Below are 14,746 nucleotides of genomic sequence, written 5' to 3'. Positions count from 1 at the left end.
ATGATGAATGCACAAAGGAGAATAGAGTTTCTTCAAGTATGTTTCAAAGGCAAAACAAAACCTAAAATTCATTATTTACATAAAAAATAAAATGAAAAAGGAATTATGAGGTAAATTTTATAATAAGTAAAGATCTCTTAATATTAATACTTTAAATTTTGTAATCCCTATAATAATTTACTCCTAACCCCAGAGCTAGAATAAATTCAGAGCATTTTCTTGTTTAATTTGCTCCCAAATATCTTGTCTTTCTTGGAATTTGTGGCAGTACTGTCTATCAGAGTGGTTGATTTTTATGTTGGTGCACTCAATTATCAAGATGTGGACAGTTGTCTCCTTGGCAATTTTAATCATGTTGTAAAGTGAATCTCTCTTTTCCTCTCCTTGCTTTCAACTGCTTCAGCTCTGTGAGAAGGGCTCTGATTGCAAGATGCCTGTCACAGCATGTCTTCTGTGTGAAACAAACACTACTCTGAAATGCTCCTTAAAGGCCTCACTGGATATGTCTCATCTTAGCTCAAAGACAGAAAATCTCCTGCTGCTTGCAGTGAGATTTAGTGAGTCAGCTTTCTTCTTACAAAGGCTGGCTGTTTCAAATAAACCAAGTGTACTCATTAAATTTATCTAGCAGTTAAGTATTAATGTTAGAGCCCTACTAACTATTATATAGCTGGTATCAGTAGCAAAGTAAGTCATAGTAACGTCACAGCTCTTTCCTTATCCTTTCTTCTATTGTGCCAGTTATAGGATTACAGAGAGAATAACCTTTCTGAAGCTGTGACACAAATTTGTCAACTTGCTCCATCCTGACACAAATTAAGGGCCAGGAGTCATACAATGATCCAGGCACAAACTCCCTCCACAGAAATACTTCACTGTATCAAAAACTCAGAAGAGTCCAGGAAAAAAAGAAAGAAAGGGAGGAAGGGAGGAAAGGAGGAAGAGAGAATTATCCTTTTCCAGCTCCAGAATAATTCACGGCATTGTACTTTTGAAATCTTTCTGTAGCTTAGCAGAGGTGATCAAAAAATAAGAACAAATTGAGGAGAAAATACCTTCACATTTTGCCAAAACCTAAGTATCTTGCAATTGTGAATCCTCAAATGGAAAACTGGATATTTCAATATCCAAGCTGATTATTTAACCTTTCATATTCTTTAGAACATATAAACCATAATTTCATTGACTCAACTCCTAAGTATCATACAACTCAGACCCCACACACAGACATAACCAAATGCTATTCCATTCATTGGACATAGCAATTAATGGTGAAGGAACTGTTTTATTTGCAGATCTTCTTGAGCATGGATTTTTTCACAATACTGTGAATACATTCCAGTATGGGAGTAGGTCGGAGTAACAACATGCTGACTTGTAATGGGGCCTATGGAAAGAGCTGTTTACAATCTTCCCAAAAAGCAGAAGTAAGTAGCTAATTTTAGAGACAGATGTTTTAGAGCTCCGCCCTCAGCAGAATCTGTAATCAGTGATATTTGACCCCCAGGGGAAAAATTAGCATATGAATAAAGAAGAGCTTTAATATCAGTTGTATTATGCTAAAAACAGGTTTTGCTTTTATAGTTTTCAAAGTGCTTTCTCTCACCTTTCCTATTTCCCTGTTGCCATCGTTTTTCTTCACATGTACTGCTACCGAGTGGAAGAGGTTTTCTTTCATTTTCTAAAAAGTTCTTTGGTGTATGATCAGTATGTGACACAAGTAAAACCTTTGTAAGAGAAATGCTTGCTTTCTGTTAAAGTATTAGGTGAGGGCTAAACTCTATAGCATCTCATCCCAAAGAGGACTCATCTTCTGGGACACTGGGACATCAGTCAAGATAACCAGACCAAAAAAATAGCTATTTACATAGTGCCACTGTTCTTGATATGTCAAGGAAACAGTTGTTCTGGATGAGAGGAATTCAAGTACAATAGACCATACAGAATTAGCTGGCCAGGTCCTTATCCCAGAAACAGCATTTTAGCATTTTAGTTGTTGCTTCTGATTGTTACCTGGAGATAATTTTAATTTGAAACACTAAGGCTTTAAGTAGAACTTTAAAACGTATCTGGAGAAGCATTGCAGAAATGCTGCTTGAGAGTAGGACATGTCAGAAAAATATTTTGTTCTTTAAAAATCAAAAAGAAGAAAAAAGGGAATGTCTGTGAAATCCTGTTCCATCTCATTATCTCATCCAAGCCACGCTGTTTAGGCTGCAACAATGATGATCACAGACACAAGGAACACAAAAAACACAAAAACATTGTTTTAATACAATCAGCAAAATAGTGTTATTAAAATGCAAAGGTGCAAGCAACATTTGCCAGCTACTTTTAAAAGTAAAGTTAAACTAACTTCTTACTGCGAGACCCTAAGAGAAACAGCTGATCTAGCAGTCAGGTGACTCTACATGATGCTAGCCCACCACGGTAATTCACAGCACCATCAGCACATGTTCTGACATCACATCCACATAAGGCTCCTGCCTTTTCAAAGCATAATGAGTTTCCCAATTCACATCATTCCTAGCAGTGTGATTGAATTTAGGGAATCCAATACAAGACAAGCTAACTACCTATTTTTACAGGATTAAATGAAAACAAAAAGACTTGATATGCAGTAAGAAACATTGCTAATACAGCATATATTATTTGTATAGATCAGCATCACATACATTATAAAAGTATTAGTGATCACTTCTACTGCAATTGTACTGGGAACATAAAACAAGTATAACAGCTGCATTGTGCTTGGAGCCATGCAAATACATAGCAGACGTGCTGCGTGTAATCCAGGGAGTTTACAATTTAATTTAAACCAAAACATGAAAATGGATATGTACAAATAACCAAGATAGCATGAGAGCAGGATGAAAATTATGAAAGGAACACATGATAATGGATAGTTCAATATTAGATCCTATTTCCAATCAAAATTCCACTTGCGATTGGAATTTCCACAATTCCAAGAAAAACATCAGATTAAAGGATGTTCATCCAGGACCACATCTCTACGCAAACAAGGACTACAATCACTAGATGTGTTGAGTTGATCAAGTTTGTTTCAGCAAATGTTGTGACTTTAAGAGCACTGACAATTGGGAATATTCTTTGTTCAACTCTTCTTTTTAATTTCTAAGACACACTGGTAGCTGTAGACAGTTATTAAATATATATGCCTTGATATATTTTTCATTAATCACAGTGAAATCAGGTATTGAATTATGACACTTCAAACACAATTATAAACATGCAATTTTTCACATGGTTTAAGTCATCTAAAATACCAAAAAGAAAAAATAAAAAAGAGCTTTTTCTATATTTCTACCTTTAAAACAAGAACTAGTTACTAACAAATGTCTCAGTATTTCATATATTCAGAAGTTCTTCTTGGTGCTACTGATTGTCGTAACTTGAAAAAAGAAAGGAAAGGTAACTGACTCATCTTTTCTTAAAAATAAGAAACAAGTGAAAGTATGAGACAAAATAAGACAGACAGAAGGACATGAAGTGAATTGCCTCATGGCTCAGAAGTAAGAGAAACACAAATGTCATACGAACATTATTTTACTGTGTGGGTGGCCCAGTAAAATTTGGAAGTAAAGATAGGCTTATTGTCAAGAGAAGCCACTTCTTCCCTCTGATGGAGTACTCGCTTGAGCTGGGTGACTTGGCAGCCCCTGTGACAGCTGCTTTCGCTTGGCACTTGTGCCAGGTCTTCACACTTGTCATTTTCAAACACTGTGGACAAGATAAGGGATTGATTTGCTCACAGAGGTCTGGTTCTTCTTGATAAAGTTCTATCTCATCCATAACTAGATTTAAGATAGGTAGGATACACTCATCTTCAAAGCTGTCACTAGAAGGGAACTCTATCAATGACTTCAGCTTTCATATATTACAGATAAACTTTCCGTTTTAATCTGTGCCCTTTGTGACTTTTCAAGCTATCATAACCATCATACCCCTAAAATGTTCCCAGATTCAGGGTGCTCCGAATTAGATTCTATTTACCCAGCCAAACTTCAGGGCCACTATTTACTGCAAATGTGACAGCAAGTCAGATATGAAAGGAGTCTGAAAAAGTAGAGGAAAGAAATTTGTTCTGTCTCCACCTCTGCCCTGCCAGGCTGCTTGCCATAGTGATATATTTTAAAACTTTGATAAACCTCAAACAGAAAAAATAGGATTATCCATTACCATGTCAGCTTAAGTGATAACATAAATATATATCACAGAACATCTGCCACTAAATCACTGTTTATAGATGTCAGATCTCATTTATTATTAAAAAAAAAAAAAAACAACAAACACACACACACACAAAAAAAAACAAAACAACAACAACAACAAAAAACACAAAACACCACCACCACCACAAACCAAACAATTCAAAACCATTCTTATTATTTCACAAGAAATGACTGCTTTCTAAACTGTAAGGTTGAGCTATTCTTTCTAATCTTTCTATGCAGAGTAACTTCTGTCATAAACCTCAGTCAAGAATAACATTAGATGGAATTCACAAACACAGTATTACTGTTTGCCTGAATTACTTCATCCCAGTATGTAGTCTAGAAGATACAACAGAGTGCTGGGGAGGCCATAAAGAGAACTGCTAGAAAATTTCCCCATTGATTCTGTGTGAAAGAAATGATGTATCTAGGAAAATGTGCCTTTATCTTCCTTATCTTCAAAAAGCAGAAAATGTACATCAAGGCTTTATGTACATCAGACATTGTAGTCTGATATCAATAAGAAAACATCGAAAACTATTTTATAGAAAATATTTTATAGAGTGCTCCTTTTTTACAAGAAGGAAAAGATTTTTAAAATCAGAGTTATAACAATTACAGTGATGTCCTCCTCAGTATGTGACTGTTAGGGTCAGCTGAGCTGCAGCATCTTTTTGTTTTTGTATTTCTTCATTTCATTCACTTTGTCCTTTTTTTATTTTTTTTCCCTTTGTGTCAGCTGCTTTAATGACACTTAAGTCAGGCACTCAGGGATCAAATTACCAAATTATGGAATTGTTTCTGAATATGCAATCTGTATCTCTTCAAGACCAGTAAAAATCCACTTGCAAAAGCTACTCATCTGCATCATTGTAAATTCACCTCTCCAATCTGACCTCTTCCTCACTCTCAAATCTCCAGTTATCAAGAATCTAAAGAATAATGGTTTGTTTTATAGAAGGCTTGCTTCATTGCATGTACTTATGACTAGTCAGTAATTTTGTTTTATATACAGATAGCTAAAACATCAGGAAAACCCACACTCTTGTCAGCCTCAACTGATGTTCCATACCGTCGTACATAAGGTGAAAAATTCTAAAGTTGCCATTCTAAAGGAGACATACTTTAAAATGTAGCACACCCTGATTTTGATTTCTGACCATTCCCCAACTTTTAAATCAAATGGCCACTCAGTATTTGCCCTCATGGTTTATATACATGCGATTCATGCTAGTGCTCTCAGGAGGTCATCAGAAAGGTGAGCATTTTACAGAGTGGTACAGTACTATAGTCAGCCTTTACATTCTCCCACCTACGTACAAGCTAATTTGATTAAAGGTAGAAGATCAATCAAACTCTGTTGCCTCAGAAAGATTAATTACCTCAGCACTTTCAGAATTAATAATTAGTGCACAGCCATGGGGATAGAAAAAAACAATACAGTAGGGGTAGAGGCACCCAGTGGGCAGATGTGCTACACTGGGATCTATTCTAGCTTAAGATTTATTATCTTTAATTAATGACAGAGTCTTCCTATTTATCTCAAATTCGATCTAACTGCTATAGCAAGTTTACAATTCAGCAATGACAGAATTAAAATATTACTGTTACATTTCAGCCTTAATGTGGAACTAAAAGCACACAAGAAGAGAACAAAACAATCAAAAACATAACAAACAAATAAATAAATAATCACATCATCTGGCAATCACACCTAGCCCCAGTATCTGGACAGGGAACAAGATACTCGAAATGCTATAATTTTATTTTTTCTAGTGCCCTGGCATGAGGTCTGAAGTCCAGCTGCCAGAGCAGTGTTATTGATGATGTATAAAGAGTATATTTCAGCAACTGCAGAGTTTCTGATTATCAGACAAGTCAGCATGGTCAAAAATGCAGCCGTTTTCTCCAGGGAGAGGGAGCTTCCTATCATCAGCTGTCTTTTGACAGTGTGCAACATTGACTCTTTCTTCTTCACAATGACATCAATGAGATTTATAGGATCCTGGATGGCATTACTTAGGCAAACTTCCCCTAGTGCCTGTGAATGCCAAGGCCACCAGCTTGGCTCCATCAGCCCATGCAGCCAGCAGCAGCAAGGCAAAGCCGCTCAGCCAGGCGATGCCATATGGTGCTGGGGCTGGAGGCAGGGGGGTAACACTGTACTCAGACTCAGCAAGCTCACACCGGCAGCTTTTCTACTGTGAACATAGAAAGGGGACTTCCTGGATCACAGGGTATATTTGCTGCTGTTACTGTGGGCATTCTGTTTGCCCCCTCAAAAATTTATCAGGCTTCTGTTTAAATGAAGTTAGTATTCTCATTCCCTGCTTCTCTACATACTGTTCTCAAGTTTGAAATCTCAGAATTTCTGGCCTCTGCTGGTTTATAGACGACCTATTCATTTGTCCATGAAGCAACTTGGTACTTCTTTTAGGCCAACACATTTCTCTTCCCTTATTCTTTCCTATTGCTTGAGAGCAGTTCTAGTCCCAAGCCAGCCTTTAACTTGCAATTTAAAAAAGCCAATATTAATTCTTATTTCTGTGTTAAGGCATCCTATTCCCTTGTTATTAATAATATTTCTTTACACCTGTTCATCAAGTGAGTTCTCTTTAACTTCTGAAGTCAGTCCTGTTTCTAATATTCCAGTTGTGGTATCATCATTGCCTTGTGGGTTGTTGTTTGTTTTGGTTTTGCTCGTTTTCCTCTGTACCAGGAATAAACCAGGATTTTTTCACATCACATTAGGTACTGATAATTTATAGCTTATCTTTGTAATACTCAGTTGTTTTTTTCTTTATGTCATTTTATGCTGGTGATTTATATACTAGTTACATACACCAGTTCCTATAAGAAGGACTTGCAACTATTAGATTTCATCCCAGTGCTATTATTCCAAATCCTTAGCAAAATCCAATTCTTCTGTCATACACCTCCTTCTCCATATTTTCAGTGATGCTTGGCTTTGAGATAGCAGAATATTTAATTGACATGTCCCTACTTTTTAATGCCAAACTCATTAACAAAGATAATGAAGGAGATTTTTCAATTCTTTTATTAATGCGTCTTTTCCTTCTTAATTACTAATGCTCAACCTTAATGTCATAATGATAGTTATTAGGTCTTAAATCTATATAGACTAAAACTACACATGTTCCCCAATATTAAAAAAGTGTCACTGAAATGAGATAATAGAGCTAATATTGTACCATCCTTGGGAAATATACAACACTCTTTATTCTCTTCTTCATGCATATCTTAGTTTCTTTCTTGTAAACCTTTTCCAGTAGTGAAGCCTGGCCAAAGTGTCATTAGTCACTCAGAAGCACTTTTTTTTTTTTTTCTTGACACCTTGTCTCTTAGAATTACAGAAAAACAAGGAAAACACTACCGGTTTTGATACTCTAGGAGGAAGAGTATCTCTGCTCCTCCACATGAAGGCACTGAACCAACTATGACTTTTATTTCCATTACCGTAATTCTTCATCAGCCTGTTTTTGCTCCCAAAATCATCCTCCTTTTCAAAAATTAAAGCAAGGTGAAGATGTTCTTTTATTTTGGGGGAATAAAATTATTTTACCTTTAATAATCAACAGATGTCATCTTTGCTGCAAACCTCCTTCTTACATGGCTAAATAACCATAGATTAATGGATAATTCTTAAGACTAATTCTCTTGAAGTCCAATAATCATTTGAAGTGATCACAAGATTTGCCCTACCTGCTCATTCACTTACTTGCACGTCCACATGTAGGATTGGGGGACTGAACTTCTTAAATATAACTTTTTTTCTGACCCAAGGTCAAGTTGAACTCAGAGTGATTATTCTATTCAGTTCACCAAATAGCTATACAAATGCTTATGCTACCACAAGCAAAGGTGCAAGTGGGTTATACAAACAAGAAGTCAAACACATTTCTGGCAAGACCAGCTTGAAGTGACCATTATATTAAAAGTGCACATCAGTTTGCCTTTTAACCATCCTCTCCTTAGCTCTACCTCTTATGATTTTGAATACAACTTTCTTAAATTATTAGTCCCTTTTTTGTATAATCTCAATTCACGTTCAGTATCCTTATGGAGAGCCCCCTGTCCTTAAGATACCGATTTTGTCCTATTCAAAAGCCTGTAATCTCATTAACTAGCCCTTTAATTTTCAACTAGTTTTGTTTAAACTTTCTTTTTGCTTACAATTACAATTATGTAATTGCATATTATTTTCTATAAACAACTCTCTTTTTTTTTTTTTTCTCTGTAAACTTCTATCATATATTCCTCTTATTCTGTCCAGTTTATTAGCTGAACTGGGTGTCTTACATTCTCCAAATGAAAGTAGGAAAAATAGTTTTTAGATTTTTTCATCTGGTAGGTGAAACGTGACACGGTGCTGAGGCTACAAGGAAGGAAAAAAAAAAAGAAGACTTTTTTTTTTTATTTTTTACAGAATCACAGAATGGTTGAACACCTAGAGCATTTTTAGAAGAAAAAAATAGCCAGATTGTTTCAATAAGGCTTTAAAAATATTAGAAGTTTGAAATTTTGTCATTAAAATGTTACACATTTATCCATTAACCAAGCATAATTGAAATTAATATGCACCATTTTCTTCAAACCTTTCTGTCAATATCACTCCCACTAAGTGGGCACCATTGAGAGAGAGTTTGCTGGAGAAGTCTAGCTAAAGAGAATTTTCTAAATTTTGCCTACTGTTGTAGTGTGTTTTGTATTCAAACACGGGGGGGGAAAGGTGGAATGGTCAAAATCACAGGCACGGGGAGTTATTAAAGCATCCTTGTAAGTTTCAGCAGTTTATTAATAGAGAATATTTTAACACCATACACTATGCTGTTACTTAAGGACAATGTTCTCTACAAACCTATGTGCATTTCTATATTACTATTAGTTTTTATTGGCATCTTTTCCTTAGGAAGCACCTACGGTAATGCCATTACTTCAGTATGCTTTGATGAGGAGGCTACAAAATTAAGGGAAGACAAATCATTTTAAATAGTCTTTTTCTAATTTTTATTAGTACAGACAATTAATTTTAAAGCTGTACTTTGAAATTGCTCATAGTTTTTTAACCCCTTTATACTTAGGTCATGTAAAGAACAATTACACAATTAGAACAATTCTTACGCTCTTGCTTCAGTCCTATTTTGGATATGAATTTGTAAGGCTTCCTCTCATCAATAGTTCCCAGCTTTTTTTTTTTTTTAATTTATTTTATTCCAATACAACATCTTTTAAGTGCTTTTTTACTAGAAATGCTTTGCTATTGCTAGTAAATGGATAGTAAATAAAATCATTTCCAATAGTAGAGAAACAAATAAAACCAAAGAACTGTATTGAGGAAAAACAAGAGGGAGAAAACACCTCTGAATATATTCCTGTGTGAGGTGGCATCCGTAATCTGCATTCATAAACCACTTAACGTCCTAGTATTTTCTGGATATTATGGAAATTGTTTCATCCTAACTGTATCTGTTCTTGGTTGGCAAAGTTGAACTAAATTACCATCAGATGATTAATCAGGCTTAACATTTTAGACAGGTTTCATATTAAGATAGGTCAGATACAAGAGATCTTAAGACAGAATGAAGGCTATGGTTATTCTGCTGTATGAACTGAGGTATTTACTCATATTATCTGACTGTATATACTTTTCACACTCTCTGTTTACATTAAAAACATTTTGGTCCATGAAACAAGAATAGAAGTACTTCAAATAGATTAAGCCATTCGAAAATAGATTTAGAATGATAGAATATCCCAAGTTAGAAGGGACCCACAAGGATCATCAAGTCCTGGAGCCTCCTGGCTCCACAAAGGATCACCCCAAAATTAGAGAGCATTGTCCAAAAGCATTGTCCAAATGCTTCTTGAACAACAGCAGTCTTGGTGCCATGACCACTTCCCAGGGAAGCCTTTTCCAGAACCCTTTCAATGAAGAACATTTTCCTGACATCCAGCCTGAACGTTCCATATTGCAGCTTCATGTCATTCCCTTAGCATGTTTTTAAAAAGAAACAAACAAACAAAAGAGAACCCAAACAGCATGTTTGTAGTGGAAACTATCAGTTCACAATGGTCTCCACTATTTCACTGTTGACTAAATTTGCCAGACATGCACAGATGAGTGAAATGAACCTCAGTCTGAACACTTTCATAAATCGGAAAAGAAAATATTTTGGTTGCTTTTACCTAGTAAAAGTTCATTTTTAGCAGTACACAACATAAATATGCCGCGGGTCTTCCTTTTCTATTTTACTTAGTTGTATGAAAGCACATGACAGATATCTATTTATATCTATATGTTTTTCTGCCACTAGATGTTGCCATTAATAGAAGCATAAAATGCTAAAAAGAACTGCAAACTACACTTTTAATACTGTAGCATCATGCTATATTGTGTCAATTAAACTGTTTCAAAAAGAAACAAGTTAGAAGGGCAAAAAATCTCCACAAAATGTAAATGCTAATTAAACTGTGATTTTGAGTTCAAAACTGAGCTGTCAGGTAATTAGACAGGTGATTAAACTTTCTTCAAATTTCACACTTGAAAAGACATCAGGTGCCTGCACAGTGATATGTGTCAATGAGATTCAGATGTCAAAGCTATATTGGTTTTAGGCCAACATTTTAGAAGAGTCATGAATAATATTTCTCCTACAATTGCAAAAAATGAGTTAAAAAAGCACTGGAAGTCCAAAACCCAAGCCTCTTTAAATAGCAAGACAACATTCACATGCCTGTTCTAACAATTCCCACGCACCATGCCCAGTGTACAAGAGGAGCCAAATGCTAAGTTTATGTACAACCTGCTCACTTCAGTAAAGCATAAATAAGAGTTACAAAGAACAAAAGAAGGATGGAGCTGGAAAGCAAATTCAGATCACGTGTATGCATGAAAAAGCAGCACATACAATATATATCTGCTTTCTTTTGGGGTATATGTGTAGCCCCTTAAAATCTCATTCTATGAAAAATTCAGCTGGACTGTCTAAAATATTCTTAAGGGTTTATTACAGCCTCAAATATATGAACACACAGAGAACCAAACAACGAGTTACATTTTCAGCAGAATATGCAAAACTTCTGCTGCTTCTTGCCAGCTGTCTATCAACTCAGAAAAAAAAATCATAATCTGGAATTACTTCAGGAACCAGTTAACTTTACAAAGTTTTAAAAGTTTAAAACCGAGGATCCCCAGTTAATAGTTCAAGACCTAAAAGAAAAACAGAGAGAGGACCTCATCTTTGCACGCAAGGCCCTCAGACTCTAGTCTCAAGCAGTACAAGGCAAAGACAGCAGCATGGTTTCCAAAAGCCAAGCTGAATTTATTAGAGGCAGCTCTGAGTCAGAGCTAATGCTCTCTGCTGGATGCTGTATTTGCCAGTGCAGAGAAACTACCTTTTCACAGAGCTATTCCAACTGCATTGGACTTACTAATTCATTCTTCATGATATAATAAAGCAGCTGAAATACACCTTTTGGGCCAAGTTTTGCCCAGAACAGATGTATTTCCAAATCACTTATTAGGCCTCTAACAAGGCCTTAGAGGTTTCCACACATTCAGGTGTCTTTTTATCAATGGCACAGTTCAATTTAATCCAGATAAAGAGCCCCTGGATAATTAACAGTTGCCTGTACAGTGGAGTTTCTAAGTGGCTATCATGTCAAGGCAGAGAAAGCAAAACTAGTATCTATAGTTCTAGCATGGTCCTGAGCTCACCTTGATTTGCATGTTTTCGATGTCATAAAAAGCCAGTGATAACTGCTGAATTAAGTCGTATGACATACTTTCTTGAGATAATTACTACATATCACAGTTGCTCTCAAAAGACAAATCAATAAACCTTTATTTCTAAAGACTGTGGTGTCATCCTAAAGTTCTTTGTGTTAAACACACTAGTGCGCACGTTAATGTTGGATAAAGAAACATATAAGAAAGCATAAACTCCCTAGGAGCAGCATGTATGATTGCAATGGCAATAGTGTTAACCTCATCAGAAAGCTCCCATACACACAGCACCTCAGATCTATAAAAATACCAGGTAATCCATAAGCTCTTTACAGCTCAAGACTGTTTCATTCCCAATGGACATACTTACTCTGCATTTTTAGAAATGCAGGGCTTTTTTGGCCATGTTAAAATCAACATTCAATTATAATCACTGCCTTAAATCATTAAATGTCAGAAAGGGGCTTCTTTTTAATGACCAACACAACCAGAGTTCATCACTTACTGGACTCGGGGTCTGAGTTGCCATCTCCTTCTGTCCGGCTGTTGGGTGATGCTTGCTCATAGTACTCCTCCTGGGGAAAGCCAAGGGGCAGAGGGTGCGATGTACTGGCACCGCTGGCGGGTTCGTGGTCTCCAAGCCCACTGTCACTGCAGCTTTCCTGGGAGCCATCTGGTAGGTGAAACGTGACACGGCGCTGAGGCTACAAGGAAGGAAGAAAATTATATGGTTTCTACTACAGTATCAGTAATTGCTTAATGCAACCAATTTAGGAAATGTATTATTTCAGTTATCTGCTGAAGACACATTATCTACAGTTGTGCACAATTTCAGGCTTTCATGAACAAGCAGCCTGCTTTCAAACCTGCTTCACCTGACAGCATTGCTTTTTTCTACGTTTTAAAAATGTAAGACCTGATGCAAAATGAAAGACAGCTCAAACTAAAGAGATTCTGTCAGACTTCACAAGTCTTTGGACACCTTTTGTATATTGACTTGGAGATTTCAATCATTTTTTGAGGCTCAATTTATTTCACTGCTCAGTTTTATAGTTTTCAAAAGATATTTTCTTTCCTATTAAAAGCTGCTCCACACTTTGGGGCCTAGAAAATGTGACACACTTCTAATATTGTTGTATTCTTCCAAGTCAGAGAAGGAACAAACAATAACATGCCTTATGCATTGAAAACAATTTTAATAGGTTTTGCACATCCATTCAACTAATGAATTGAAAGTAGATTCCACCAATTTTAATAGGTTTTGCACATCCATTCAACTAATGAATTGAAAGTAGATTCCACTTCTCTGCTTCAGACATTTCATTACAATCCCTTTGATTTCCTTATAACACAGATCTATGTCTTAACAGTAAAAGACTGGAAGCTGGGAAACAGACGAAGGAAAGCTGCCACAGTATGGCTATTGGCTTGAAGAAAGGGTCAGGTGAATAAAGGACCCAATGCATCAGGTACAGGACAACATTTTCATTATTACTGAAAGGTAAATCTGTCACAGCATTTTTATATATAGGAACAAAGAAAAAAGCAGATCTTCTAGTTGTGTCTTGGAAAACATGGGACACAAATGTTAAAAAAAAAAAAAAAAAAAAAAAAAACACACAATTTGAAATGTACTTAGCTTAATATTCAAAATTTCATTTGAAAGGCTATGCAAAACTGTCCAGTTCCAGAATTGCTAGGATTAGTAATGGTGGAGAGCCGTGCAATTATGCAGAAAAAAAATGCTTACCTATGTATATGTATATTATATATACTGTGTTTATAGTACAGCTATATACTGTGTTTATACTACAGCAGATGTTGTCAGATTTGGTCACTATGGGTGAATGCCATCCATTGTATGAAGGGTTTGCTAAAAAGTGAATGAAGTTCATCTATTTTTCAAAATTTCTTCCACTGTGACATTACGTATGACCAAAGACAGCTGCAGCATAGTGTGGTACAGCCAAGAAAATGGCAAGATCAACTTTACCTATGTAATTCCTGACAGATGTGAGTCAAAATTGTTCTTAAAACCTACCAGTAGGAAATTTACTGCTTTTCCAGAAAGTATGTTCTAGTGCTTCACCATTACTAATGGATAGGTTTTCTTTTAATGTCTAACCTGACTCTTGTTACAAAATAAATCACTGCTACAGTCCCATCCATCATGGTCTGGTTATCTTTCTGGTATTTGCCACTTTAGTCTATTTCAGAATAAGCAGACCTTACTATTTCTGTCTGTCTTCTGTCTTCTGGTATTTCTTAGTGTTCTTCCCTGCACACATGCTCTCATATGCTTCTCTGTGCACTACTCAAAACTTGTTACAGAGATTCAGCTGAGATCTTCAAAGCGTGGAATAGAGCTGAAGGATCATTTCACATCCCCTACAGGTTCTACTACTGCTTCGTCTTCTTCAAGGAATGTTTTCCTTGCCAACCACTACAAGGTCCTTTTCCAATGATCATTTGGGGGCCACCCTTTCTGGTGTGTGCCATTGATTACTGCAGCCTAAGTGCAGCACTTTGCATTTGTTCTTTCTGGTATTCTGTTTTTTCCAGATGATTTCTTCTGTTGATCTTTAAGTATAATGTGTGTTCCAGTCCTGCTTTCTGAATCAGCTCTGTACATTTACCAAATTGTTCTATTCTCTCTTATTTGGCAGTAATCTAAGAAAAAAATGGACAGATCAAGCCAAGGAATAAGCTGAAGAGCTCTAGAAACAATTATCCCTCATCACACAGGATGGAAAGGGACAAGGAT

At 36.1% G+C, this 14,746-nt stretch overlaps 1 protein-coding gene across 2 annotated transcripts in view; it reads right to left on the bottom strand.

Annotated features, from left to right (window-relative positions):
- PCDH11X (protocadherin 11 X-linked) overlaps nt 1-14,746 on the bottom strand; it is a 472,078-nt gene that overhangs the window by 111,781 nt on the left and 345,551 nt on the right. For both annotated transcript variants that reach the window (XM_082771004.1, XM_082771005.1), the window contains exon 6: nt 12,488-12,686. In XM_082771004.1, the coding sequence (XP_082627130.1) occupies nt 12,488-12,686 (199 nt within the window). The remainder of the gene's footprint in view (nt 1-12,487; nt 12,687-14,746) is intronic.

The sequence above is a fragment of the Aythya marila genome (assembly GCF_965140915.1).
Source record: "Aythya marila genome assembly, chromosome: 13".
Lineage (NCBI taxonomy): Eukaryota > Metazoa > Chordata > Aves > Anseriformes > Anatidae > Aythya > Aythya marila.
Note: the sequence above shows the minus strand (reverse complement) of the source record. Positions and strands in the feature narration are given on the sequence as shown.